At 47.1% G+C, this 26,788-nt stretch overlaps 1 protein-coding gene across 1 annotated transcript in view; it reads right to left on the bottom strand.

Annotated features, from left to right (window-relative positions):
* Window positions 1–26,788, bottom strand: part of FAH (fumarylacetoacetate hydrolase) — a 173,613-nt gene that overhangs the window by 27,298 nt on the left and 119,527 nt on the right. The window contains exons 10-11 of the mRNA XM_069624175.1: window positions 24,854–24,929; window positions 23,763–23,809 (exon numbers count right to left, since the gene is read on the bottom strand). Of these exons, the coding sequence (XP_069480276.1) occupies window positions 23,763–23,809; window positions 24,854–24,929 (123 nt within the window). The remainder of the gene's footprint in view (window positions 1–23,762; window positions 23,810–24,853; window positions 24,930–26,788) is intronic.

Below are 26,788 nucleotides of genomic sequence, written 5' to 3' on the forward strand. Positions count from 1 at the left end.
GATATGTCATTTTTCAAGTTCCCAGCTTGCAGGTTGGTAGTTTCAAAGATAAAGAATCTGCAGAAGAGATAGCATGCACTCGAAGCGACTCTTGCTAGAGCTCCACTGCTCTTTCCCATGGCGGCCATCTTGATTCTATTTTTATGGACAGAAAAACAGCCTTGCGTTCCCCATACAACAATTTATTTCTGCTGAAAAAAAAAGCTAAACCACCTAGACGCTGTACCCCTGTGCTAATGGCAATGCTATCTTAGCTGGTGGATAGTTACCATTTGGTAAGGCCTGCCATTATAGGTATTCTGGAGTACTGAAGTGGTGTTATTGTAAGTATTGTTTGTTTTTAGGGCTAATATTTAATTACATGGATGTTATGTGCTGATAGAATACACAGACCTTTAAATTGAAAAAATCCTTGAACACCTTACAAGACCACAGTAGTGACCAACATCAAGGCGGCCCGACCACAGAAATAAAGCGGGAAGCTTGTGCTAATACAGTCTGCATACAGTTCCAGGATGGAAGACCCGGGCCCAGCCAATGAGGGAGACCAGCAGGAGGACAGAGGAGGCCTAGGAAGGAGGTCCAGAAGCCAACAAACACAACCAGAGATCTCCCCCGGCCACTGAGTCAAGTCAATTTGGCCTGATCTGGTCCTAAAATGCAGCAATTTATTTATTAGATATTTAGAAGGCACTTATACAACAAGACAGCGTTTCAAAGTACCACAAGGGAAGGCAACAAGGGAGCAAATAAACAATGAAAATGACAATGAATAAATAGAAACCAACAGCAGTCCTAGTAGGCCTTGTGACATTCGGAGCATGCAAGTGCAGTGAAAAAAAAAAGGAAAACAGGGGGGATGGGTTGGGGGTAAGTGCTATTAGGGTCTCCTAGGGGAGGAAGTGCCAGAGGTGCCGGTTGGGAAGGCTGGAGGCAAACCACCTGAAAGGCGGGTGTGGGCCCAGACGTCTGTGCGCGAGGGGGATGCTAGGGGCGATTGGGCAGAAGAGCAGGACCTTATTGGACTCTTGAGGGAACAGACCGCCAATCTCAGCGACAGAGGGGATGGTTAGAACAGGAGATGGGAGGAGGAGGAGAGGAGAAAGGTCTTGAGTTGTTTGCGGAACTTGAGGTGGTCCGTTTCAAGATGGAGAGAGAGAGGGAGGGAGACTGTACAACAGGCGGGAGCCAACTGAGAAGAGACCTGCCCCCAGCTCCATGCTTGGATACGCGTTGGTCAGTAGAGAGTTGGAGCAAGAAGATCGAAGGGATCTGGAAGGATAGTATTTAGTAAGAGAGTTACAGGTAGCGTGGTCCCAGGCCCCAGACAGCCTTGTGGGTGATGCAAACGGTCTTGAATTTGATCCTTGTATTAACCGGAAGCCAGTGGAGAGTTTTTAGAGCTGCAGAGATACGATCCATGGGCTTGAGGCCAAGGATAAATCTCACAGCCCTATTCTGGATTAGTTGAAGAGGACGGAGCATGGAGAGAGGCAGGTTGAAGTGGAGGCTGTTAGATTAATCTAGCCTGGAGAGAAGCAGAGCTCTAGAAACATTGAGCTTCTGGGGCAAGGTGAGGCAAGGGAGAATATCTCTAAGGAGGTGAAGTTGAAAGTGGGCCTTCTTGGCAACGTCCAAGATGTGAGGAGTAAAGGAGAGAGAGAAGTCAGAGTTGACCCCAAGGTTTCTGGCCTCAGTGGAAGGAGAAGAAGATGAGCCCACAGAGGGCGGTCACAGTGCAGGAGGGAAATGGGGAGCAGGTGTCCCGATAGGAAGGATCTCGATCTTACTGGCATTAACGCAGAGATTATTGGAGGTGCACCAAGAGTGAATAGCAGACAGGCAGTCAGGGATGATAAAGAAGGAAGAGTTGCATGTCATCTGCATAATACTGGAAATGGGGAAGAAGGCAGAGATCAGGTGAGCAAGAGGTGCAAGGTAGATGTTGAAAAACCAAGGTGAAATGATAGAGCCCTGGGGAACACCACATGTAGAGAGAGTGGTGGAGGAGAAAGAGCCCAGGAGCACCTGGGAAGGGCGGTCAGTGAGGAAGGAGATCAATTAATCCAGTGCCCGGTCTGAGATACCAAGCGTATCCTGGAGCCGCTTTATGAGGGTGGAGTGGTTGACCATGTCAAAGGCGGTAGAGAGGTCAAGGAGAATGAGAACAGCAGGGGAGTTAGAGTCATGATTTGCAAGCAGTTCTTTACAGGTGTTCTGGAGAGTAGTTTCCATGCCTCTTGATGCTCGGAATCTAGATTGATGGTCAGGTGAACAACCAACGAGCTCAGTGCGTTGGGTCAGTTGGGGGAAGACCAACTTCTCCGGGAGTTTCCCAAGGAAGGCTGTAGTAGAGATAGGGCGGTAGTTGGCCGTACATGAGGGGTCAGCTGAAGGCTATTCTAGGAGGATGTGAACAAGGGAGTGTTTGAGAGAAGAGCCAGATGCTAAGGAGGGGTTGCACAAGCCAGCAAGAGCCAGAGGGAGGGAGGAGATGTTGTCCTTAATGGTTATGGAAGAACAGGAAGACACCTATTTGGATGGGACCTTCATAGAGAAAACTACTCTAGAGATCTCATCCATTGTGATAGGTGAAAAGGAGGAGAGAGTGGGTGAGGGTGGAAGAGGGGCAAAGGGAGGCAGGGGAACAGGTGGAGGAATGGAGGAAGGGGAAGAAGAGAAGAGAGAGAGGTCTGAATGTCCTGAGTTTTAGAGCTGAAATGGGTGGCCAGTGCTGTACAGAGGGCCGAAGAAAGAAGAGGCGAGGTGGAGAATGCAGATGGATTGGCTAGTTTCTTGCAGATTCTGAAGAGTTCAGATGTGCTGTTAGAAGCTCCAGAGAGAAGGGCCTGGATGTGGGCAGTCTTCTTGGAGCGGATAGAGACGGTATTGCCTTTGGAGTATGCGACAGGCCAGTTTCTCAGAGGATGAGCAAGAGGTCTGCCACTTTCGTTCAGCAACTCTGCACTTGCGTTTCAGAGTGGCTAGATTGGAGTCGTACCAGCTGTTACGCTTGGAGGTAGGTTTCAGTCGGATCCTCATGACAAGGGCAAGAATGTGTTAGTGCAGCAGTTGACATTCATTTCATCGGTTGGATGACCGCAAAGGAGGCTGGCAGTGCTGGTGGAGGCTCGGTCAGGGGCCAAGAGGTCACAGATGAGAAGAGAGGAGAGAGAAGTCAGACCAGGAGAGAGGGGTAGTGAGAGGGTTGGAGAACGAGAGATGAGCGCGGATGAAGGCATCAAGAGTGTGTCCGGCAGAGTGGGTAGGACCGGAGGGGAGAATAGTGAGGGGAAGAGGGGTACAGAGATCACAGAAGAGTGAAGAGGCAGGAGCAGTGGAGTCAAGGTGGATGTTAAAGTCTCCAAGGAGGAAGAGGAGTTTAGAGGTAGAGGTCAGAATAGAGGAGTTGAAGTCAGCCCATTCCAAAAGGAAGATCGACATAAGGCCAGGGGGCCTGTAGATAGTGGCATGGGTGAGAGAGAGACGCCAAACTTGCAGACAAGGCTTTCAAAGGAGGAGTAGGGCTGGGTGGGTATGAGAGAGGTAGGGACCCACTCAGGGAAGATCAGGGCTACTCCATCACCAGGTCGGTTGGGCCGAGGCTTGGAGAGGATCTCTTTAGCCATCAGGGAGAAGGGAGTCAAAAGCAGTGACTTAGCTGGCATTGAACCACGTCTCGGTGAGAGCGAGGACGTTGAGATCAAAGTCTTCAGGAAGGAGGCAGATGTCAGAAGAATATTTGACATCAGAGCGAGCTTTCAGGGTAGCTAGGTGTAGCTGGTCACCACCTTTGAAGGTTTTTCGAGGAAGGGTACAGGGAGGTGACACGCCCGACAGAGGTGGTAAAGGCTGTACAGAGAGAGAGGAAGGAGGAGTAGCAGAAGGTAGGAAGTTGATGAGGGGAGGCGGGCGCTGGTCAAAGAGAAAAAGATTGGGTTGAGGACCCTGGCCCATGACAAGGCCATTATGATGGACGTTAAGGATGCACCTAGAGGATGAAAAGTGCGCTAAGAGTACTTCCCATCTAGTGCCTCCATTAATGGGTGAATAGGGAAAAGAAGAGATGGTAGGGATCAGATAGGAGGTCCATAGGTCTGGAGAGGGGACAGAGAAGAGGATAGCAATGATAGTCTGTCTGGAAATAGCACTAACATCGGTGTCAACAATAGGAAGGCCAGGATTAGAGGCCAGGAGATCTTTTTAAAATGTTTTTCTTCCAGACTTCGTGAGAGAGGAGGGATAGGTGATAGAGTAACCATTGGAACAGATGGGGGAGATGAAGTGTGCCGTTGAGGTGGAGGAAAAGAGAGACAGTTTGAGAGGCTGCATAATGCATGGTCAAACTCACCAAGTGGTCTAGCAGCCAAGGGAGGCAAGAGGATGCACAGATGTAAAGCACACCTAAGAATGAAGCAAGGTGTTAAGAAACAGCAGAAAGCATTCAGTATGAGGCACAGCCAGATGCATATTTCAATTGGTGCAGAGATAAAAATGTATAGTTAGGCCAGTGGGAAAGGATGCAGGAAACAACCAAGCAGTCACAGTGTCCACGGGAGGTATGTAGTCCAGACAACTGTGATCCGTGTTGCTTGCCAGCGCAGTAGAAAAAGCAGGGTTTTCATGGTCAGAGCATGCAGGGGTCACTGCCAGTTTGTTCTTGTGGAGCGTTGCCTAGAGGCAGGATGTTGGAGTAGTGGCATGGAGAGGAGCTCCCTCCAGCTCTGGACAGGGCCAGACAGGGGCCTTAGCGTGGGCCTTTGGGGGGGGGCAGGGGAGGACTGGCTCCCTCTATTTGTGGCTAAAAAATGGTGGTCGGTAAATCAAGGTCCAGGAAGGCGGGCTCAATGGCATGCAGGGAAGGTAGTCCCTCTGTTACATGGCGACGGCCATTTATCTGTATGTAAAGACACAATGCTGATACGAAGGCTCACCCCCCCCCTCCCCCCAGGACCTACCTCGTGGTGATAGTGCGAGGCAGTGCGCATTACGCACAACTCAGGGAAGCTGTTGCTGCACAACAGAGCACCAGAGTCTCCACTCTCCTGGTCACGAGGGCCGTTGGTCGTCCGGGGCCCACTATGGGCCTTGGAGCGGGCCGGCTCCTTCGCCTGCCGGTTTCACTCTATTGGTGGCTATAAAATGGTGGTCAGCAATTCAAGGCCCAAGAAGGCGGGCTCAATAGCATGCAGGGGAGGCAGTCCCCCTGTTACATGGCGGCTGCTATTTCTCTGTATGTAAAGACACCCAACGCTGATATGAATAGTGGGAATCTTCCAGTAGGTAGCTAAGTAACCTGCTTTCCAGGAAAACTCAGACCAAACTGAGTGTTAGCACAGGGTCTCCCCGAATTGAACCTACACACAGAGGGGCTGGTCCTAAGCCAGCCTGTAAATCGTGATAGAGTGCTAAAACCAAGTGTTAGGCATCCAGCCATCATGGCTGGCCTCTAAGTCCACCTCTCACCACAGACCACCCCGACAGGATGCGATCTGGCCTTCGCAGGTCCACTAACTGGTCCACCCCAGTTCAAACCACTATAGAGGGTGTATGGCTGATCTCACAAAGAACCCACATGGGCACAAAGGCCATTTTAGGCCTGCCTTCCCCTGCAACAAAATCCCCCCAGAACAAAATAGCTGAGAACATGAATTAAAAAAAAAAAACACAGGTACCCCAATGGCACTTACCAAAAAAGTAAATTGGGCTATCAGTGCAGTAAATCGGGTTGCTCCCCTGGTGAAGACAACTAAATTACAGCTGCCACCAGTCTACTTCCTAAAATAAATGTAAAGTGATATAACCACCCGAGGGCACAAATCAGATGCGTAAGAAGCAACCCTTTTTCCTGGAGCCTTAAGGCAATAACGGGATGGCAAAAAAAGGTTCCAGTGGCAGGGAGTCTTCAATAGAAGCTCATCCAATCCCCAAATATAGGTCAGTGACCCAAAAGCGCGGGGGGAGGGATGAACGTTAAGGGAACATAGAAAGGGCTTACGAAATCCCCAAAAATAAAATTTCGTCTTAAAGATCATGTAAAGTAGTCTCAAAATACGATTCACTTATGGCAAGTGTTATAGGAGTAATGTACTTTAAAATGCACCATTTTACATTAAATTACTCAAACATTCACTAGAAAGAAACAACAAATCTCGCCACTTCAACCACTTGCGAGACTTAACACAACAGCTTACAGTGTAAAAAAACAAAGCTTCGCAACAATGAGCGAAAAGGTGGTGTGGAGGAACGGTAAGGGCGGAAACCGGAAGAGATGTCAGGGCGGGAACCTGCAACCAGAGGAGAAATGGGAGAATGGGAAACTCAGAACTGCGTGAAATGCCGAGCCTGATGCAGAGGGAAGTGAAGGGCACTCGAGACTCCTCTGTGTCAATCAATGATGTTGCTGTCAGATTAGCTTGCAGGCAAGCACTAATCCTATCTGCAGCATCAGCCAGCCACATTCAGTGCTTTTAATTATTTGCAAAAAATGTCATGGATCCTAGCCTCTTATTGAACGGGTTTTAAATGACATTGTGCCAGCATGACCTAATATATGATTAGAGGACAAGAAAACCTGCAAGTGCCGTCCCACCATCCTGTCAGAGGATTGCACACCCTATCAACATGACCCTCCCAAACTGTGGCAGCAGACTGCTCCCAAACCCTCCACCATGCACAGGACAACATACCTCAGAAGCCGTTCCCTGACCGACACCAGTCCCCTGTACAGCCAACAGAGGTCAGCATATGCCTTCAGCTATAATCTTTCCACCCCCCCTAAAAAGTCACAAAAACCCTACCCATGTGTCACACACTCTGGTCAACCCGCCCCTCCAAACTACACCAACCAACCAACACCCCCCCCCCCACTCCACACTCACAGGGAGGTCCGCCTCCCGGGCTAGAAGATCCCGGGACAACGATGCAAACCACAAACCTGCACGGGAAAATCAACCAAAGCAGCAAGAATGGAGTCATCAACTTAATTCTAATTAGAGGAAAGAGTAATTTTGTGAAAAACAGTAGCAATAGAACAAGACAGGCGAGGGGTTGGGGTAACAACAGATTGTGAGGTGCTGAAGGAGCAGGGTAGAGGAAAGGCGAGAGCATGGCACAGCATCCTACCCTTAGCTACATTGTCACAGGGGGGTTCCATGGAATAATGTCCTCGAAAACAAATTCTCCTGACAGAATAGTCGCAGTTTTTTGCAGAGACATGATTACATTGAACATGCGGGTAACACGGGTAGCAGGGGACTTCCCTGCAACCCATACTCATACATAATGTCACCATATATAATGTCGCCTATTGCTTTATGTATGGGGGGTCATTATGTATGGGGTCATTTTTACCCGATACCCACAGGGGTAGGAGAAAGAGTGAAAGAGAAGGACAGAACATGACAGGAAGTGAAGAGCTAGCATGGCATATAGAGCGTGGTAGCGCTAGAGGAAAGCAAGCCCTGTGCTGAAGTAAGGGAGAAGGCATGACAGAAGGAATGGCAGCGCTCTACACAGATGAGAGAACACTTGAGCATAATGAGAGAAAGATGGAGTATGGCACAACGGCGAGGGTGAGGATGGTGAGAAAGCAGGCTGTGGAAAGTGCCCATCAGGGTTGCCAAATCAGAACCTCAGAACAATACGCGGAGGCACTGGGAGCAAGTAAGGAAGCCACTGGTTGGTGGAGAGTGAGAAAGAGCGACAATATGAAGCTGAGATGGACGGGAAGAAGAGCCCATGGGCATGGTCTCCCAGGGCGGAGACTATGTGGAGTCTCCATGGGATTACAGCTCATCTTGTCATAGTCTCCACAATCGGGGACCAACAATTACAGATTCTATGTGCTCAGGATACATTAGCAAAGAGCGGGTGGGCAGCAGATGCACAGGTGACCAGAGAGACCCCCACGGTGGGAGCATGCCACTGGCCAGAAAATAAGTGCTCGCCATTCTCCTCGAGATCCAACAGCACCTTCCCTCAGCTCATCACAAACAAAGGCTTACCAAATGCTCTCCAGACTGCCTTTGCCACGCAAAGCCTTAAGTATGCAAAAAGTGTTGCGTAATCCACTAAATATCAAGCACACAGTAAAGCAGTAGAAGGGATAAAGAATGGGAAGGTACACACAAAAGTACTTCTAGAAGTAACAAATAATTCACTTCTGCGACAAACCAAAGTGTAGCGGATATAGAAATGAGAAAGAACAGGTTAATCAGGATAAAGTTAAGTACTAGAATATAGGGCTTAGGGGCAGATCTCAGAAGAAGTCTGGAGACTATGAAGTCATTAAAGCCAACTACAACACAAAATAAAATCAATTTCAGTGTCCCTTGAGGTCTTTTCAGTGCCTGTACAGCCACTGATGAGGCCAAGCTCACACAGGACAGTCCGCATACAATGGGGGTTTGACAAATTATAGAGAGTTAGTTTGCACTCAGTTCACTTCCACAGTGCCCCAGTATCTCCAGTGGAAAAAGGCTACAGGCACTATTCAGAGTAAGATGGCCCAATGAGCTCGACTAAGCCCTATAAGATGACATGGTAGTTTGGTGCGTGTACAAGGCGTTGCGAAGGCGTTAAAGAGATTGCTGTGATGGAGAGAGAGGCAGAGATAAGGAGAAGGAGGAGAGAGAAGGCTGAGGTAAGTAGGATGATAAAAGAGGTTGAAGGGGAAAAAGAGAGATAGCTCAATTAAAGCCAAAACCAAGAGCACTGTCGAAGACAAGAACAAAAGTGATTTAACCGCGCTAAGAAAATCCTTTTCCCCTTTAAAGAACGGAAAGTATTGGATGTGTGGGGAGATTTCAGACTTGTCCTTCAGAGCCTGAAAAAAGCAGATGGAGAAAAATGTATGAACTTTGAACGTTTGAAGAACATTATTTGGGAGGATCCCAAGTAGTTTTCGCCAAGCAAAGCTCGAGGATAAAGGCTACTGCTGTGTCCTATTTTTTATAGTATTTTTTCTAAAGTTGTAGGGCCTGTTAGCAAATGGGTTTTGGACTGAGGACTAGTTTGATTTGGACATTTGACGAGCACCCTTAGTTTAGTTTATTAGGTAGGGAATGTCCACAGCAGCGATAGGGTAAGATAGGAATCTTTCTTATTATTTAAAGAAATACTCTTGAAGACGCCAAGTCTCAGTCCGACGACGACTCCTGGTTCGTCACAACATGTATATCTTACTTCATGAAAGGCCACATGTGTATAGCACCTACAGGCACAGTGCCCATAGGCAGACATCTTTGGGCACAAGAGAAGCAGAAGAACATAGAAAATGGAGAATAAGATGGAAGGGCAATGAGGGCAAAAGAGCTAAAGAACCTAAGTATTGAAAGAGAGGATGTTAGAAAAACAGCTAGAAGTTTAATGAAAACAATGTTTACGAGGTATCTTTCAGAGAAACATGTACTGATTTTTTTTATTGGGGGGTCCCCAAAACCCTGTTTCCCCCATGCTTATAAACCCGCCCCACCACCCATATTTATTTAAAGAAGAAATTCGGTATTTTTTCGATGCAATGGTTTCTCTATAATATACCCAATTTAAAATGTTTTCGTTAAAATCACTGGATACCTAGAAGTTCAGGAGTTAAGACAGTTAGAAGACTGTAGGTAGAGTGGCAAGGGATAGGTGGAAGGATTAAGAACAGATAACAGTGAAGAAAGAACGTATTGTGACAAGGTCCTCATTTGACCATGGAAATGGGAAGCAGCGTCTGCATACATATTGCGTGCCACCCCAGATCTAGTGGCTGCTGGTCCTGGGAGAGGAAAATGGGGGATCCCCAGACCACACTGGCTGAATTTCCAGGGTGGGTTAGGAATCTGCTACATGATGGCACCATTGAGGTCTACAGGGAGGGACTCGCCCCCCTCACCGCCTACCCTCTAAGGATGAGGCGGGTAGCTCTAGTCATCCTTCCCTGATTCAAGGAGGGTTGTCCTTCCAGTGACTCAAAGTCTGTCACTTGGGAGCAAAAAGCCGGGCTGCCCCTTTAAGGGATCTAAGTTGCAGGGCTCAGAAATTAAGAGACATTGTAAGGATTCAAGATTCACCTCAATACTTGTGCCCAATCAAAGTGGAATTCCTGATGGCAATTCTGATACACGGTTTCCTCCTGCAGCGCTGCCAAATAAATCAAGTCACAAATAGTGTTTTATTGCTTCAGCAGCAGTGTGAGAGAAAACAGAAGACGGCAGCATTCCCAGCGCAGTCCCTGAGATCGACGTAGATTTAGTTACAATATGAACAAGGAGGGAAGGAACTCCCAGAACAGTCCCTGTGACTCTCACAGATACACCGTGCCCCTCCTATTTTCTGATTATTACAACATATGACACCCAAGAAAAAGTGAAATTTCTCTCAGGATGAAAGCGGGTGTGTAGCAGCATGCCAATGCACCACCGCTGACCATTCTCATGCACCTTAGCTCCTAAACTGAGTGAAGTCAAACATCTTTGAAGGGTGATCATACTGATGTCAGTGCAAACGAACAATTCCCTAGGGTTACTGGCCAGTGCATGGTACCTCAAAATCAGTTATTCAATCATGTCCCAGTGGTGGGGAAGATGGCCCATATGTCTAACATTCCTAGCAAAAACAGTTAACTTTATGACATCCCATGATAGTGCTGCAGCGTTCTTAAATACAGTCAGTAATACTCTCACAGAACAATGCTAAGTTAACAGCCTATTTGCTTCCTTTTGTTGCCTTCTCTCTGTTCCCCCTTGTTCTTTCTGATTCATGTTCTTCCTCCCTCCCTTCTTCTATTACACACTATTATGTCCCCTTCATCCTTCCTCTCAAGTACTGCATCTTCATTCACTCAATCCATCCTCCTCCCACATTTACTCTCCCCTTCCCTCTCATTCCTGTCCTGTCTGTTCTCTCGTACTCCCTCTTTCCACTTTCTAGCGTTCCCTTGTCCTTTGTCTCTCCCCTTCCGTTGTGCCTCTTCTCTATCCCTGAAATTATGTCAGTCTTCTCTCCTTTTGTCTCTCATCTCTCCCACTCTTTCGGTCACTCCTTCCCTTCCCACTCTCTCCTCCCACTATGTTCTGCATCCCTGGGTCTCTCTTGCTGGCATCTTTTCTCAATGCTGTCCCTCCCAGCCTGTCTCTTCCTTTTGTTTTGTTTCTCCTCCCTCTCCTATGACACCTCACCATCCCAGTCTCTCCAATCCACTCTCTTATCCCCATTCTCCCACTCTTGTCTCTTATGTTCACCTCAGTCTCCAATTCGAAGTCTATTTTGACTCCCTCCGTTTCTGTCTCACCTCTCACACTCCCTCACATCATCCCACTCCTTCCTCCTTTCTGTTCTACCCCTCCTCCTTTCTGCCCTCGCCTGCCTCCCTTACCATCTCTTCCACAGTTTCCCTCTAAATCTCCTATCTCTGCCTCCCCTTGAGACCCGGTCCTCTCTCAGTTTGTCTACATGCTGCGGGTCGCCTCCTAGTTCTCCCTTTCACGCTCTCTCTATCCCATTCTGACAGCATTTTTTCTCTTCTCCGTCTCTCCCTCATTTCCCACGCACTCATCCCAACCTTTCCCAGCAAGTGGCAGCTGATCATTTCCTGTGCACCTCCACCCACCTCTTAGGTGTTTATATCAGTGGACAATTGGGGGCCACTCTAGGGCTCACCATGCTCCTATATGTGACCAGAACATAGACTGGAGGTGGGGCACACTTCCACTATGTATATTTTCCATGTACTATGTCCGCGCTCCCCCAAGGGTTCGTCTCACTAGAACTGTTTTACCTCTTGATGATCTTCCAGGAATTGTGGTATTCCTGCCTCCCGGACTTAGTCCTAGCCCGGATGGGGGCATTCCCACAGTCTGAAGACAATTGCAAAAGCATGTTGGTAGGTGAATGGTAAAGAACAGAAAAAAATCGGTAGAGCTAGGTTGATAGATCGGCAGAAGAACGTGGGTATAATGGAAGGGAGGGAAGAAGGTAGTTATAAGGAAGAAGATTATACATATGAAAGCGGAGGAAGGCAGACATGTTAAAATAAAGGATCATGGTCAATGAGTCGAGGAGGAATGAAGAATTAGGATATGTACAAGGCGAAGGGGGCCAAATAAAGTGGGAAGAGGAGCATAGGAGGGGTGGAACATGTGGGTATAAGAGCAGGGGAGGACAGAACAACAGAGGCATACAGTAAATTGGAGCAGAAGAATGTTGAATATTTTATTCATTTCATGTATTTATTGGTCAGTTGTTAGGGGAGGGGTGTGTATACAACAACAGTAACGGTAGTTCTAGGCCTTGTGATATTCTTACAGATCAAGTACAGGGAAAAAAAGCTCAAGGGGTGGAGGAGGAGGGCAAGGGTGGGGGAGACAGGGGAGTTAGGGGGTGAAGTGCAGGAGTAGGGGGCCCAGGGGGCTGAGCAAGTGCTTACGGGGGCCAAGGGCATGTGCAGGGGACGTGGGAGAGGGAATCGTGCAATGGTTGAAGTGGCCAGAATCAGGCTAGTCTGGGAAGGGTGCCCGGACACAAATGCTGGTAGGGATGCGGGGGGGGGGAGGGGCTGGTCAAGGAGGACCTGGTCTCTGTGAGACTCATAAGGGACCAGCCACCAGTCACACAGTCACAGCTGCAGGGGGGCATTAGCATGGAAGTGGGGGGGAAGGAAGGAGGAGGAGGAGAAAAGGAAAGTCTTGAGCAGTTGCCAGAACTTAAGAAGATCCGGCTCAAGTCTGAGGGGGGCAGGGAGGCCATTCCAGAGGAAGGCTCCTGCCGAGGAAAGGGATCTACCTCCCACTCTCCGCTTGGAGAAGTGTCTGACCTGCAGAGAGTTGGAGCTAGAGGACCATAGAACTCTAGCAGGGAGGTATTTAGGGAGTGAAAGCTGGATGTAGAGCGGTCCCAGGCCCCAGACAGCCTTGTGGATGATGCAAAGGGTCTTGAATTTGATCATTGCCGTCACAGGGAGCCAGTTTAAGGATTTTAGGTCTGAAGAGATGCAGTCCCTGGGCTTGAGGCCAAGGTAAATCTTGCTGCCCTATTCTGGATTAGTCGAAAAGGGCGAAGAGAAGAGAGGCAGTTTGAGGAAGAGGCTGTTGCAGTAGTCAAGTTTAGAGAGAACCAGAGCTCTGAAGACATTGAGCTTCTGGGGAAAGGTGACGAAAGGGAGAATGCCTCGGAGGAGGTGGAGTTCAAAGTTGGCCTTCTTGGCAAGGTCAGTGATGTGCAGCGAGAATGCGAGAGAGGAGTCAAAGATGACCCAGAGATTTCTCGCCTCCCAAAAGGGTGAGGGGAGGGGACCCATGGAGGGTGGCCAGAGGGTGGGGGGGGGTAGGGGATAAGGGGCCAGTGGTCCAATGATAAGGCTCTCTGTCCTGGCATTAATTAAGGGAGAGATCATTAGTGGAGCACCACGCCTGAATAGCAGTCAGGTATGGGAGAGGAAGGGCAGGCGCTAGAGGATGGAAGCTTAAAAGAAAGTGGAGTGTCATCAGCATAACACTAAGTGAAGAGAGAAGATGGAGATCAAGTGGGCCAGGGGGGCACGATAGATGTTGAAGAGCCATGGTGATAGGATGGAGCCCTGAGGTACACCACAGGAAGAGAGTGAGCTAGAGGAAAGGAAAGGACCCAATTTCACTTGGGAGGATTGATTGAAATGGAAGCAAGTCAGCCACGCTGGTGCCAGGTCTGTGATGCCAAGGGCATCACAGATGATTTATGAGGATGGCATGATTGGCTGTGTCAAAACACAGAAGAAAGATCGAGAAAGATTAGAACAGAGGGAGAGTTAGAATCCAGATTTGAGAGCAGGTCTTCACGGGTGTTCAGGAGAGCAGTTTTCGTGCCTCCGAGTAGCAACATTAACCCACAATATTTTGGACCAAGATTTATAAACAGGAAGGACAGCTTTCAAAACCCTGGCTCATTAATGCAGAGTATTAGGAGAACAGATATATTATGGAAATAGCACTGTTAGACTGCCTTTCACATGGAGTCAAGTTTGTAAATGGATGTTCGCCACCACAGGCCAATTAGCATTTTGATTGCCCACATTCTGACAACGCCCCTAATGTAACCATAGATTCCTGATCCAAACTGACCATCCCCAAACCAAGGGTACCAGAATACAGCATGAGGCTATAAATGCAATGGTACCAAGAGTGTGGGAGCCCCTCTACTGAGAGCAAACCTGGTTCAAATAACCTATTCCATGGAATGTCTTCCAACTCAGAAGGGTCTACAACCGGATTCTATCTCACTGCACCGTTCACAGAGGAGAAATATACTTTTGCATAACAGTCTGGTCCCACCCACAAAGATAGTCCAGCACCGAAATACTAGGAAACTCTCCTCTGAACAAGAGTACCATCAGAAACCCCAAATGTTTCAGCCTTGATGGGCCTCCTGAGTGAGGTGAAGCTGAGCCTCTCTAAGGCACAGTGAGCAAGGGGTCCATGTCTAGATTATCCTTGGTGCCTTAGTTTTATAAAACGTGGCGTTTCACCCTAACAAGAGTGTGGGAGCCCCTCTACTGAGAATGAACATGCAATACTTCTCTGTCTATTCCTGAGATTACCCTTTTCCTCTCTGATCCCCCACACAATCCTTCCGACAAGCCACCATTATCTGCTCCCATTTTTCCTTTTAATTTTCTCTCTTGCTCGGGAACAGCATCCGTTGGAGGGTTTTTGACACCGAGTTACCCATCCCCATCAACCGACGAGAGTTTACTTGCGCCCCAGTGACTACTTGTGTAAGTGCTCACTCAGGCTACCTTTTGGAATATACACTGTCTAAATATTTCTATGGGGTGCCTTCAAAATAAGATTCTGTGGTGGGTGTGGCTGTCATCACACACAGGGAGAGCAGGTTTGAATCGGTTTCCCTTGTGGGACAGCCACCTCCAGCCTTACATGGGGTGGGAGACCCAAAAGGAAATCAGTTAGGAGGCAGCAATAGTTTTGCCAATCAGTGTTTTATGTACCTGTCAATTTGTGGGCTCACATTACATCAATAGTGATTGAACACACTAAAGTTGCTCTACACTATTTAGCTGGTACTCAACTAGGCTAGGCAGGATTTGAAAGGAATATTGGCCATCTGTATAGCAATGGAACTTTGGTTATTTCGTCAGACAGATTGCAAGGTAAGAGACACTTGGACCTAGGAATAAATGCCACTGATAATTAGTACCTCCTCTTTGATTTAGATGCAATAATCACCCAACAACATTTGGATTTTGTTAATTGGTGCTTGCTTTTAGTCTTATTTATTTACACATTTATTAAGCACGCTTTACCCCTTAGGCATCAAGGCTTATGCATTACATGTGCCTCTTCCAGGCTTATTCAACGTTTTGTTGGCCAGGGCACAACATATTTCCATAGCTTCCAACCTTCTTCCTAGATACTTCTAAATATTTACCCAGACATTATGGATTGCCCACCTTCTGTTTTATGCATTGAGTGACGTTCCAATTCCAGTAAAGCTTGCCAGATATGCATACTTGCTCAACTATGTAATGTGATATATGGGATAGGTTATTTATAACGCACTTAATACCCAGAGGTTTCTAAACGCCTGTGGTGCTCTGTGTCGTCTTGGTTCCAAGGCGAGTACGTTGCCCCTGAGCTATCCTCCTGAGACCTCATATCATCTACTCTATCCTACGCATGTGACCAATGCTACCTTTCATACAGCGGTCAAATATAGGTAATCTGAACAAGGTGTCTAGTTCCCGCTCAGTGCCTCCTGGGGTTTGCATGGCTTCAAAAGCAGGAGCAGGAACACTGGGGATGGTTGCAGATATCGAAACATACAGCCTGCTTGCAAAGAAAACCCCACCCTGGATTGGGGCACTTAGGGGGGGGGGTCGCAATATGTTGAGACTGCGCCTCGCTGCCCCACACTATCTTTGGGCAAGAGAGCATTGCTCCAACAGAAGCATCACAATCTAACCAACGAAATGCAGCTCATATGTTTGTAAAACCACAGTAGAATATGAAATATAAATGGTATCTTCTCTTTTTTGGGGGAGTAACTTTCCCAGATTAGCTAGTTGCAACTTTGGTTGGTGATGGCTTTTGAATACGCATCATTTTTGCACTCAAGTTAGGGACAATTGGGACACATCTACTTATAATGCCACCACCATTAAATCTTTTAAAATCCGAAGTTACAAATTAACTAAAATGTGTTCTTACTATTTTTACAAAAAGAAGTATCTATCAGAGCACGCCTAATTACTCAAAAACTAAATGACTATTTAGAGAAATTTTATTACAATTCTGGGTGCTGGGGAGGAATACACGCCCTGACACTGGAGCATGTGTTAAACATAAAACAAAAAGTGTCTAAACTTAAAGACACTCCCGTCCCCTGCACACCTTACAAGCTGAAATAAATCAGTCAAATTTCATAACATTTGCACTTTTATATATAGAAAGAATTGTCAATTTAGAACATAGGTAACAAAATATCTTCATAAAAGTACAGGAAAAAGGTATCAACTGACTTCCAATACGGCCAGCATGAAAAACAAATCAAACCAGACAAAAAAATAAGCTCCCAATTTTGAACTGCAGCTTCAAGCTCTATGCGTTTCGGGGACTATCCCCTTCTTCAGGAGCAAAAATATCTCACATTCCCGTGCGCCCCGCGGCGGGACGGAGACCCTCGGGGGAGAGGGCCCCTTGCGACAAAAGCTTGGCTCAGAGGATGACTTTCAATAGATTGCAGCGAGGTAGCTGCTCTGCTACTTACGAAACCCTGACCCAGAATCAGGTCGTCTACGAATGTGAGATTTTTTTTTTATTTTTATTCTTACTATTTTTCTCTTCAAAGAGGACTCTTTTCCCAACAATATTGAATGACTGCAAATCTGCCGTTGTGAAGGGTGATGTGAGCAGTTGAGGGCTGTTTCGTAAAAAGTACCCCCTTCATGGTTACACAATAGTCTTTGTTGCATGGATCCCTGAATTCATGTGAACCAGTTTGCCTGGGACCTTCCCTAACAGTTTCCGTTCACTGGTATGCATGGCCTTCCTCCAACCCCAATATCCTCCCAGGAAACACCTTACATGGCACGCATCAAAGAAAGGGATCAGAGGGACCCACTTCTCCCATCATGCATGGTCTTGCCCCCAGTCTGGAGACACCAGGACGTTTGAATACTAGATGCATTCATTCTCTTCTGTATGATGTATTTTAATGGGGGAAGACATACCCCTTAGTGGATACTTTTTGAATTCCACAAGGAAACTAGTTTGGTCAATAAAATCTGCAGTTGTTGTTTCGCTGATTGCAGGGTTGGGGAAAGCTTTGCTTGGCCCAACTACTGGGATGTCTTTTCCAAGAAGGTTTTAAAAGTTAGTACATTTTTCACAATGTGATCTTACAGCCTTTCTGCAGGTTCTAAATGATCAGTTTTAATTCTTTACACGTGTCCGCCACGTTCTCTTCTATACATGGTAAATGGGTCTCCTTAATACAATGCCACCATTTCTGACTTGGTGTTTGAAAATGTGCGTGTTTGGTTGGAGCACAGGACCCCTCCAGATTCTCTCTGCTCCCAGTCTTGATTGACAGGTTTTCAATTCCAGGGTTCTCTAAAGCCCTCTGGCCCAGATAGTCTTGTGTTAGCTGGGCCTCGGTAAGGCATCGGTTCGCATCCAGTGTACATGTTTTGGCTTTCCCAGCCTCGGATATACGTGTGTCTCAGTTTTCCGGTGCTTCCCAAAGCCCTTTGGCCCTCTGTTAGGCTTTCACGGAGGCCTCGGTTGGGCGTCTATATGTATTCAGGGTTCAGGTTTTCCTGGCTTGGTAACCGAATTGGCTTCCTGAGCCTTGGATATAGCTGTTCGGCCCTTGCATTAACTCTCTGGGAGTGTTTGCTTCCCTTGCTCTGCCCTGCTCGGCAGCAGCTAGCGCACGTCTCATGCTGTGATGGGGGATCCGATTCCTACGCTGCACTCTGGTCTCTGCGTCAGTTTACTGAGCCCCAGGCCCACCAAGGCTTCTGTGTGGTCGCGCCATCAGGTGAGACGTATCTTTACCATCTCTGTCTCTCTCTCGACTTCGGCTCTATTGCTGCTCTGGACGCCAGCCTCCTGGCATCTTACTAGCGATCATCAGAATCTCCATGCTACCGCCTGCTCTACGGTCTAGCGTGGCTCCACCCTTCCAGGACATCCTCCCATCAGAGGCTCGCCTCTGAGAAGGATTCTCACTCCTCCATTCAAAGTTCCTCGTTGTTTTCTGTACGTCATCACAAACAAAAGGGGTGTGTGGTTCCTATGTCTGGAGTTCAGGCGGGATCTAGCATTAAATGAAGCAAAAGAGATTGAAGAAATGTCACTATTTGGTGAATCCAACACAGAAGTAACAGTCTTTCTGATCCCCATGTAGGCAGACAATGAATTCTGGACAGGGCGTTCCTTACAGGAATGAGAGTCCTTGTCCCCAAAAGGGGAGTCACTCTGAGTGAGGTCCCACTTTCCCAAACCCCTACGGAGTGCCTTGCTTAGCGGGTTCCCCTCCCTAATCTCAAAAGGGGTGGTTCCCCACTGTGGAGAAGGGATGAATAGTGCCAATTTGTCACAACACATACTGGCACAAGAGGGTCGGGGGGAGGTGTTTGGACACTCTCTGCTGCCATCGTCCGCCACAGGGGTAGGACTGGCTCTGAATGGCTCTCTGTACCTCCAACCTTTTGCAGAGAGGGGCTCCTGTCCTCTCTTGTAAAGGCCAGGCTTCTGGCTTGTAACACAACGCCCGATAAAAATACCTACTGTACGTATACAAGAAGTCAATTGTCATAAAGACACTACGCACACCTATACACTCTATGGTAGGTCCACTATCTAGTGATAAGCACATTACATCTAAAGATAAGAGGTAGGAAGAAAAAGGAAAAGGAACCAGACATTAGAAAACACAGTAATAATAGTCAAACAGAATCCCTTGTGCCAACAATAACACAATTACAGTATTCTATAAATCTAGAACATAATATTTGGCAAATACAAATGTGCACCTTGCATCTAATGTAGGGCCTAGCTGGGGAACAAGCTTCAGGTCTCCAAAATACTTGATAAATTTAGTCTGATAGCACCAGGTAATTGAACTTCAGGGAAAAATAAATAGTGTCACCTGTATTAGTTACATTGAAATCAGGTATGCGTTCATATTAGCAGAAGCAGAAGACACAACTTTAACAACTCGTATAAATACAGGTGCAAGCTCAATTTCTAGTCTGTGACCTAAAACTCATTGGCCTCAAACTGGATACAGGAAATGTCCAGTGGCATGTAATTACCCCCAACATCACTTTGAAAGTATTTCAGGCAAGTAAAATATGTCCCATGTACGTCAAAGGTACAGTTAATAGGACAATATGCATGAATATGAGAAAAGCAAGTCACAGTTCTGCCCCACAAAAGCAGATTATTTGACACAATGCCACAGGGGATACTAGAGGAGGCGCTAAAGAATACTTCTGGGGGCAGGTTTGAGAACCAGCAGCCGCAGGAGAAGATGCAGCAAGGCAGGATGAGCCCCAATGGAAATCAATGGTGAAATGCGGGTTGAGACCCACCTTCAAGAAGTCTCGACCACAAACCATGGGGACCCTTGAGGGCAAGTATCATGAACAAACCACCACCTTAGGGTCCAAAGGTAAGTGCTTGTGGGGGCGGGGGGGACCTTAAAAATGACAGTCCAGAAAAGCAAAACAACCGGGTGTGCACAAAGCTTCTTTTCCGGGTGTGGTTCACGGAATCTGAACAGCCAGGAACTTGAACCCCGGACCAATGATGACCAAGATAACAGAAATTAAGAACAAGTGCCCTTTCTAGGAGTGGGACTCAAGCCAGAAAAACCCAGCAAAGCAGGTTCTAGTGGCTTGAGGAAGAACATGGAGGGCAGCCTAGCCACTGAAATTGGTCGCATGGCAAAAACTACTGTGGGGGGAGGCTGAGGGTGGTTCTGAAGGACAGATGAGGTCGGGGTGATGGGGTCTCAACACCCTGACAATGGCAGTGACCAAAACCAAGTAGGGGTGATTGTGGCGGTAAAGTGACAATCTAGCATTAAAACTGCTTCAAGATGGTCCCAGCTCAGAAGGCCTGGACCCATGCACGATGTATAGAGAGCAGGGGGACTGAGAGGGCCAAGGAAGGATAACCCACAGCCGAAATTCCTAAACGGAGATCAGCCCATAATACAGGGTGCAACCAGTAAGGCCAGAACTGGTCTTGAAGCTGCACCAGCGGCGGGCAATGGTGGGAATCCTCCAAAAGGCAAGTAACCTTCCTTTGAAGAAAAGGAGTGTAGGCACAGGGTTCCCTTATTATACCTTCACACATATACACCAGGGCTGGCCTAAGCCAGCCCACCAAACACACTCGGGAGCTGCCTTAGGGTTAAGCAACCAACCTTCTGTATGGCCTCTAAATCAACCACTCACCCAACACCAACCCACATGATGGGATATGGTCTACCCAGGGCTGGGAACAACAGCTATTGAGGGTGTATGGCCACTCACAAAGAGCCCTGGTGTGAACAACATCCTTTCTCTGCCTCATTGTTCCCCTGGAGAAAGGAAGCCCCTAAACAGAACGTCTGGGTGCGGGACTCCAAAAACATACACTGGTACTTGAATGGCTACCAAGAAGGTACATTAGGCTACCTATGCAGTAATATGCTTTCATCCCTAATGAAGCCAAAACTAAATTAAACGTTGCCACCAACTTACTTCCTAGAACCATCATAGGGTGATATAATCACTCTATGTTAGTTTTAGGAGGTATAAAGACATAAAATATAGCCACCCTACGGCACAAACAGGGGTGCTTTAAAACACTTCTCTCCCAGGATTCTAATGAGTCAAAAAGGGTTGAAATGCCATGGGGTCTTCAGTAGACGTCCCTCCGATGACCAGAACTATACCATGTCCTATCCCCCAGGGAGATCCAGACGCAGCTACAAAGAGCGTAAATGCAGCTCTTCGACCATTTGACTTTGGTTCCCCTGCTCCCAATTTCTTTGCTTATTATCAAGTATTTCAATGGCACTGTACACGGTCAGATAACATATGGTCCTCTTAGAAAAGCTTTGAACCTCTGTGGCCCTGTGTGCACCGACTGAACTTTAGGCCTGTGGTTGTGCAAGCGCATATTTAAAAAAAAACACTAGAAATGCAAGAGTTAGCATGTGAAACAGAACCTTAAAGTTTTTGTTGCTGCGAGGACTGTGGAGATGTGAGATCACCAGAACACGTGTGACACCAAGGATCAAGTGCAACAACTGTCTTTGTCAGGCTCAAGAGTGTGTGGGTTTGGATAAAGGCCTAATAGTCCTGCAATAATTTACCACATCACAGGAGTCTCTGTTAGAGTAGGTTGTCTGGGTGCAGACCTGAATCCAAGTTCTTAATATAATATTCAAACCGGCACGGATATAGGGCCCAGTTCTCTTCTTGGCTCAAACACAGGGTCTGGAAATAGCACCCTTTATGCTTAATGGTGTCTCTCTTGAGTTTCCTCTTGGTTCAGGTACTGTTTCTCTTGGTCTGTGTGTTGCCTTTCCAGGCTCCTTGCAGTAACACATTCTTACTCTGTCTGTTGCCTTGTGGAATTACTTCAGCAACACGCATTTCATCCCCCCTTGCCAGGGTATTAAGATTACCTCACCAGTAAGTATGTCCCTCTTTGTCTAGATTGCTGCCAGATCTGCCTTCCTCGGCTAGAGCCCTGAACAGGCTTAGACCCTCCCCTTCTGATAGTGGTTCTGTCTGCGACCTGGGATATGCATTCAAGCAAACAGTCTTCTGTTCTTTCTGACTTCTGTCACGGTCTACGTCCAGGCATTCAGTAGGCAGATACTCTTCCTCCTTCTGTGGTTGTGGTTACTTCCCAAACAACTGAGCAACAGCCCTCAACAGGCTCAGAGTTCTCCTCTACTCCAACTCCACAGTTGCACTTTACCCTCTCTTGAACTTGGTGCCAACTGTGCCAATGTATGCTCTTTCCTGCTCTCTTTCGTTGGGAAGTGTCAGTTTATATTCACATCATTCTGGAGGCTTTGTTTTCCCAAGTCCTTTCCTTGGGGCTCATATGGTTGTCCCTGGCCCAGCCTCCTCTCATCCCTTCCAGGTATAAATCCTTTAATCTTTAGGTTTTTCATGTGTGTGTTATTCTATGCCCAGTAGTTTCTAATGGTCTGCTGATAAACCTCTCCCAGAATGGACAGAAGGCTTAAAGCCTGCTCCGTCAACTTGGCATTAAGCAGAATTAGCTTTACTGCTGCATATCTGTGTACTTCCTTATCCAACAACGGTTCCAAGTAGATCAATGCGCACCTTATGCCAGCGTGATACCACGGTGGGTGGGGGGGATGTTCACAGTACCAAGGGTCGTCCTGATATGATAAGTTATGTATGAGTGCTTTCCTATCACAGAAGAAGTACTCTGCCATCTTTCAGCAAAGTTGATGATCACAAGCACTCTGCACATACAGCCTTTTAGAAGGCAAGGAACAGTATGCTTCTCTTTCTAACTTGAAAAAAGAGCAGTCATTCATAAGGGGAATGCTTGTGGTGGTAAGAGCTTAATTGATCTAGTTGGTGGGCTTAATGTAAACCTCTGTTCCCACCCTTGTCAACAATACCTGGCAATGGAGTTCCAGAGAGGGAACCTGGGAGATCTTCCTTGTACACCCTCTGGGTAGCTCTTTGAATCAGTGTTTGTAGGCATCCCTAAACCCCTCCACCCCAGTCCCCGCCATCCTGCACATGTGACCTTGTAACAGAATGAACATTCCATTGACCCAAGCAACAGCAAGGGATAATACCTGTGTTTGTTACGGATGCTGATGTTCCCGATTATATTCTATGTACTTGATCTGTGCAATGATCGGATCTCAAGAATGGTTTACTTTAGCCAAGTGTTCATCTTGACTAATTTATATTGTGTGCCGAATTAAAATGCAATTAAAAGGTTTCCCTTAGTTTAAGCACATAACTCAGACTAGACCTTGCACAGCATTGTCTTACACCATATCACACTAACTCCAATACAGCTTCATACACGTTGTTCATCCTCCTTACGAAAGAAATGTAAGGCCTCCCTGTTCTACCTTATAAGTGATAGATAAACCATGTTACAGCTGTGAAAAGCTGAACTATCCTTGCCTGCATTGTTGCTAAAAAATGTATCCTTCGTCACTGGAAATCGGGTTTGGCCCCAACCTGTGGAGAATGGCTAAACGATTTGGTGTATACCAATGTCAGGGAAAAGGCCTTTGTTGCCACAGTAACCCCGGCTTGCCGACCTAAGGACATTTTGCCTCCATTCTGTATGTATTTGGCTCGAGTCAAGACATTGATCAGCAGTGAGTTTCTTAGTTGACTGTGTACCTGAGTTTTATCACAAAGGACGACATAATGTGTCAATGAATGTTGGTATGGTTATCTATGCTGGTTCCACTCAGGTTATGTCAATGCTTGTGTGTACCTCCATATGTCAATGTCATGCTGTCTGTGTTTTGTTTTTGAAAATAAAGTTTAAAAAAAGAAAGGCTGAACTATCCTTCCACAAATAAATGAAAACATTTTTTTTTAGGAAAAAAGAAATGTCAGCTACTAGGTCATCTCAACTCCACTCCTGATTCACACAGGTAAAGTAGCACAAATGAAAAATCCCTCTCCCAGGCCGAAGACACAGCTGACCACATCCCAACCATTTACAGCGGTAAGACATAAATACAAATCAGGAGAACTCTACCTTGAAATTGGATTTGCACAGAGTGGCCGGCATGGACATTCCCTCTCCTGCCAAGGAAAGCAAAGACTGAGTTAAGGTGCAAAATTGAGGGCATACAGTCTAATAATGAAATAAATCGCTGAGAAAAAAACAACTGATTACAACACAGAACGTTATCAGACTTTACATGTCTTACTCTGGCCTCCTCGCCCCTACAAAGCCCTCTGACCTGTTGCTGCTTCTCAGGGGTTCACAGCAAATCTAATAAGACCAAATTAACTAATTTTGTTGAAAAGGTTGGGGTAATAACCACTTTGGCCTTCACAAATGCACCCCAGACAGTATTATTTATCTCTTGTTTACTCCTTCACTTCACTCTTTGTTATGTTTGACATCTTCTGTTGAGTCATCAAATTTGACATTTGTGACAGGTAGAGAACCCAGAAATAATGCTCTGACTTGTTGTGAACAATTTTCATACCTTGCTATCTAACCACCACTTAACCATGTAAGCCTCACTCCATGTCGCATTTGGTACAGGCTCCATTTGTATTGCTTTGGAGCTGTTTTTTTCATAGAACATTGACGTCCTTTCATTCAAATACAGGTCACAATCATGGGGCAAGTCAGCATTACAACCCAAGTCGGTTGGCTCAACTGGGCACAAATTAGCCAATGAAATACAACTCCTCATGGTTGTCGAAGTGGGATCTTTACTTCCAGAACATGTAAGTGGTGGGACTGCACATGTTTTGGTACAGTAAGCAAGAGCATGTCAGAAAAGGAATGATAGGTTCTATAGCTATCACTTCAGTGCTGAAGAAATGGACTGGAAATAATGAGGATATATGAAAAGAGGTCATCATTTGGGGAAAAAGTAGACGGAGTAGGACTTCTTATATCGTACTGTAATGATCAGTTTTTGAGGTCTATATTCTTTGATGAAGGCCATTGGATTGAGACGCTGCATTACAGGCAATAGGGTGGGTAGGTCTGGCAGTGACTCGCTGCATAACTAGAGCAGCTTCGGCAGTGAGTCGATCCCTGTAGTTTTATTCATAAACTCAGTTGTCCCCTAGTTCAAGACCAAGCCCGATCTAATAAAATAATACCTTGGATGGTAACACAGAGGTTTATGTCAAACGTATAAGGGCGTTCATCGCGGAGGTAGGGTAGAGGCTGTGGGTCCTGGAAAAGAAGAGGAAAACAGAGTTAAGTAGGAAAGCAAGGATGACAGAAGTGAGCCAAGCGTTCTGTTCATTCATAAGAGAGGAGTGCACCAGAAACCAACAGTGCAACAAATGTGCCAGCAAGCGCGGCGGGGGTAGTAAAGTGTGCCATAGAGCAGCAATAACGACATAGCATAACATTATATTGTCCATGCTTCAGTTTCTCTCACCGTACTTCTCCTAATAACATTTTCTTCACCCGTAGTGATTTGAAAAGGCCTGTTAACACTGTATAGCAAACCACAAGCAGCCAACAAAACATAATAATGGCAAGAGAATTAGGAACAAACAGGGTCAAGTGGGTCATGAATCAGGACTGGAATGGGGTGTGCCAGGAAATAGAGAAGGGCCCAAATGTGCCAGCAGAACAGGGTAGAGTACAGTGTAAGAGGAACCAGAGGGTCATGTAATAAATGTTAATGTTGGTATTTATACCGCGCACTGTCACCACTGGAATCATACAAAACTGAAAACGACCAAGCTCTACTGCAAAATGGGACGATCATGACTTGCATATATATGCAATAAAAGCAAACAACGTTGCATGTAATGCTCTGAAACGTGTCTCCTACACACACATTAAAATAGAACAGAAAAAAACGTTCCCAGAATTAGGGAACTCACGCCCCCTATACACCATCACAGGCTGAAAAATTCAGCCAAACATTCCATCGATATCCTTTTCATAAATCCTATGTTTTTTCGATTCATATCATACCAAAGCAATTTTACAGATTAAAATTAGAGCACAAGGCCACCAGGGGGCGCACGGATGACTGCAGCCTCTGTGTGAGCTCCGCACCCTCGGATCCCATAAGTGGTATGAGGCCCCACTTATAGCCCCCCCACCCTGGAAATATTGGCCAAATCTGTTGTGTGAATATCCCCTCCACCCCCCTGATGAGAGAAGAGCCGGTGAAAATCGGTGATGGATTCATCGAGAAAAGTACAACGACGGTGGCGCTTTCCGCGGTGGCCTAGTACGGCAGCAAAGACAGAAAGCGAAAGTAACTTTGCATCAGTGTACGCGGAGGAGGGCCGAGCCGAGGGTGACAGAAAACGACAGACAAAAGGAAGAGACTATGCTACTCGGAGAGGCTTTCAACTGAGGTAACGACTGCAATTGGGAAACGGAACCCTGCGATCGATGCCACTGCCTCTGCCGCAACCCAGATCAGACACCCCTGTGGAGCCCGGTGAGGGTCCTGGCTAGTTTAATCAGCCCCCGCTGCTCCCTGCTGCGGCCCCGCTCCCCCCGCTGGTGCTGCAGCGAGTGCTTACCCATTTCAAATGATCTGCCCCAAGGGAGAGGCGTATCAGAGTAGCGTGTTGGTCGCGTGCTGACAGCGGCCGTGGGCCCTGTGAGCCTGGCCGCGAGCGGCAATCCGAACATTATGAAGTCATCCGCTCGAATTTCGGTGGCGTTGGGACACTGCAGCTGTGCCTCCCACTTAAGGAGCCTGGAGAGGTAGGAGGCAATCGTACCCGCACTATTGAGCCTGCATATGAATACACGTCGGTTCTGCCCGGTGGGTGCCTGCACTAGAGCATAAGCAAAGGCCGTCGTGTGGCGTATGATTACCGACGCAATCCACAGCTAATGCGACGTTGATAGAATACGGCTTTCACTCCAACGGATGCCCAAAGCTACAGGGCGGATTTGCATCGCAACTCACCCCCCTAACCACGCCAGCAGCGAGAGAAGTGCATGAAGCCCTCCGGCCCACTGACCACAGATAACAATATGAGAACCACGCTCTTCCTCAAAAGGACATATGCACGGAGTGGGCATTAGGATTTCATGAAGCATACCCCCGA

The sequence above is a fragment of the Ambystoma mexicanum genome, chromosome 11 (assembly GCF_040938575.1).
Source record: "Ambystoma mexicanum isolate Mex_15411 chromosome 11, UKY_AmexF1_1, whole genome shotgun sequence".
Lineage (NCBI taxonomy): Eukaryota > Metazoa > Chordata > Amphibia > Caudata > Ambystomatidae > Ambystoma > Ambystoma mexicanum.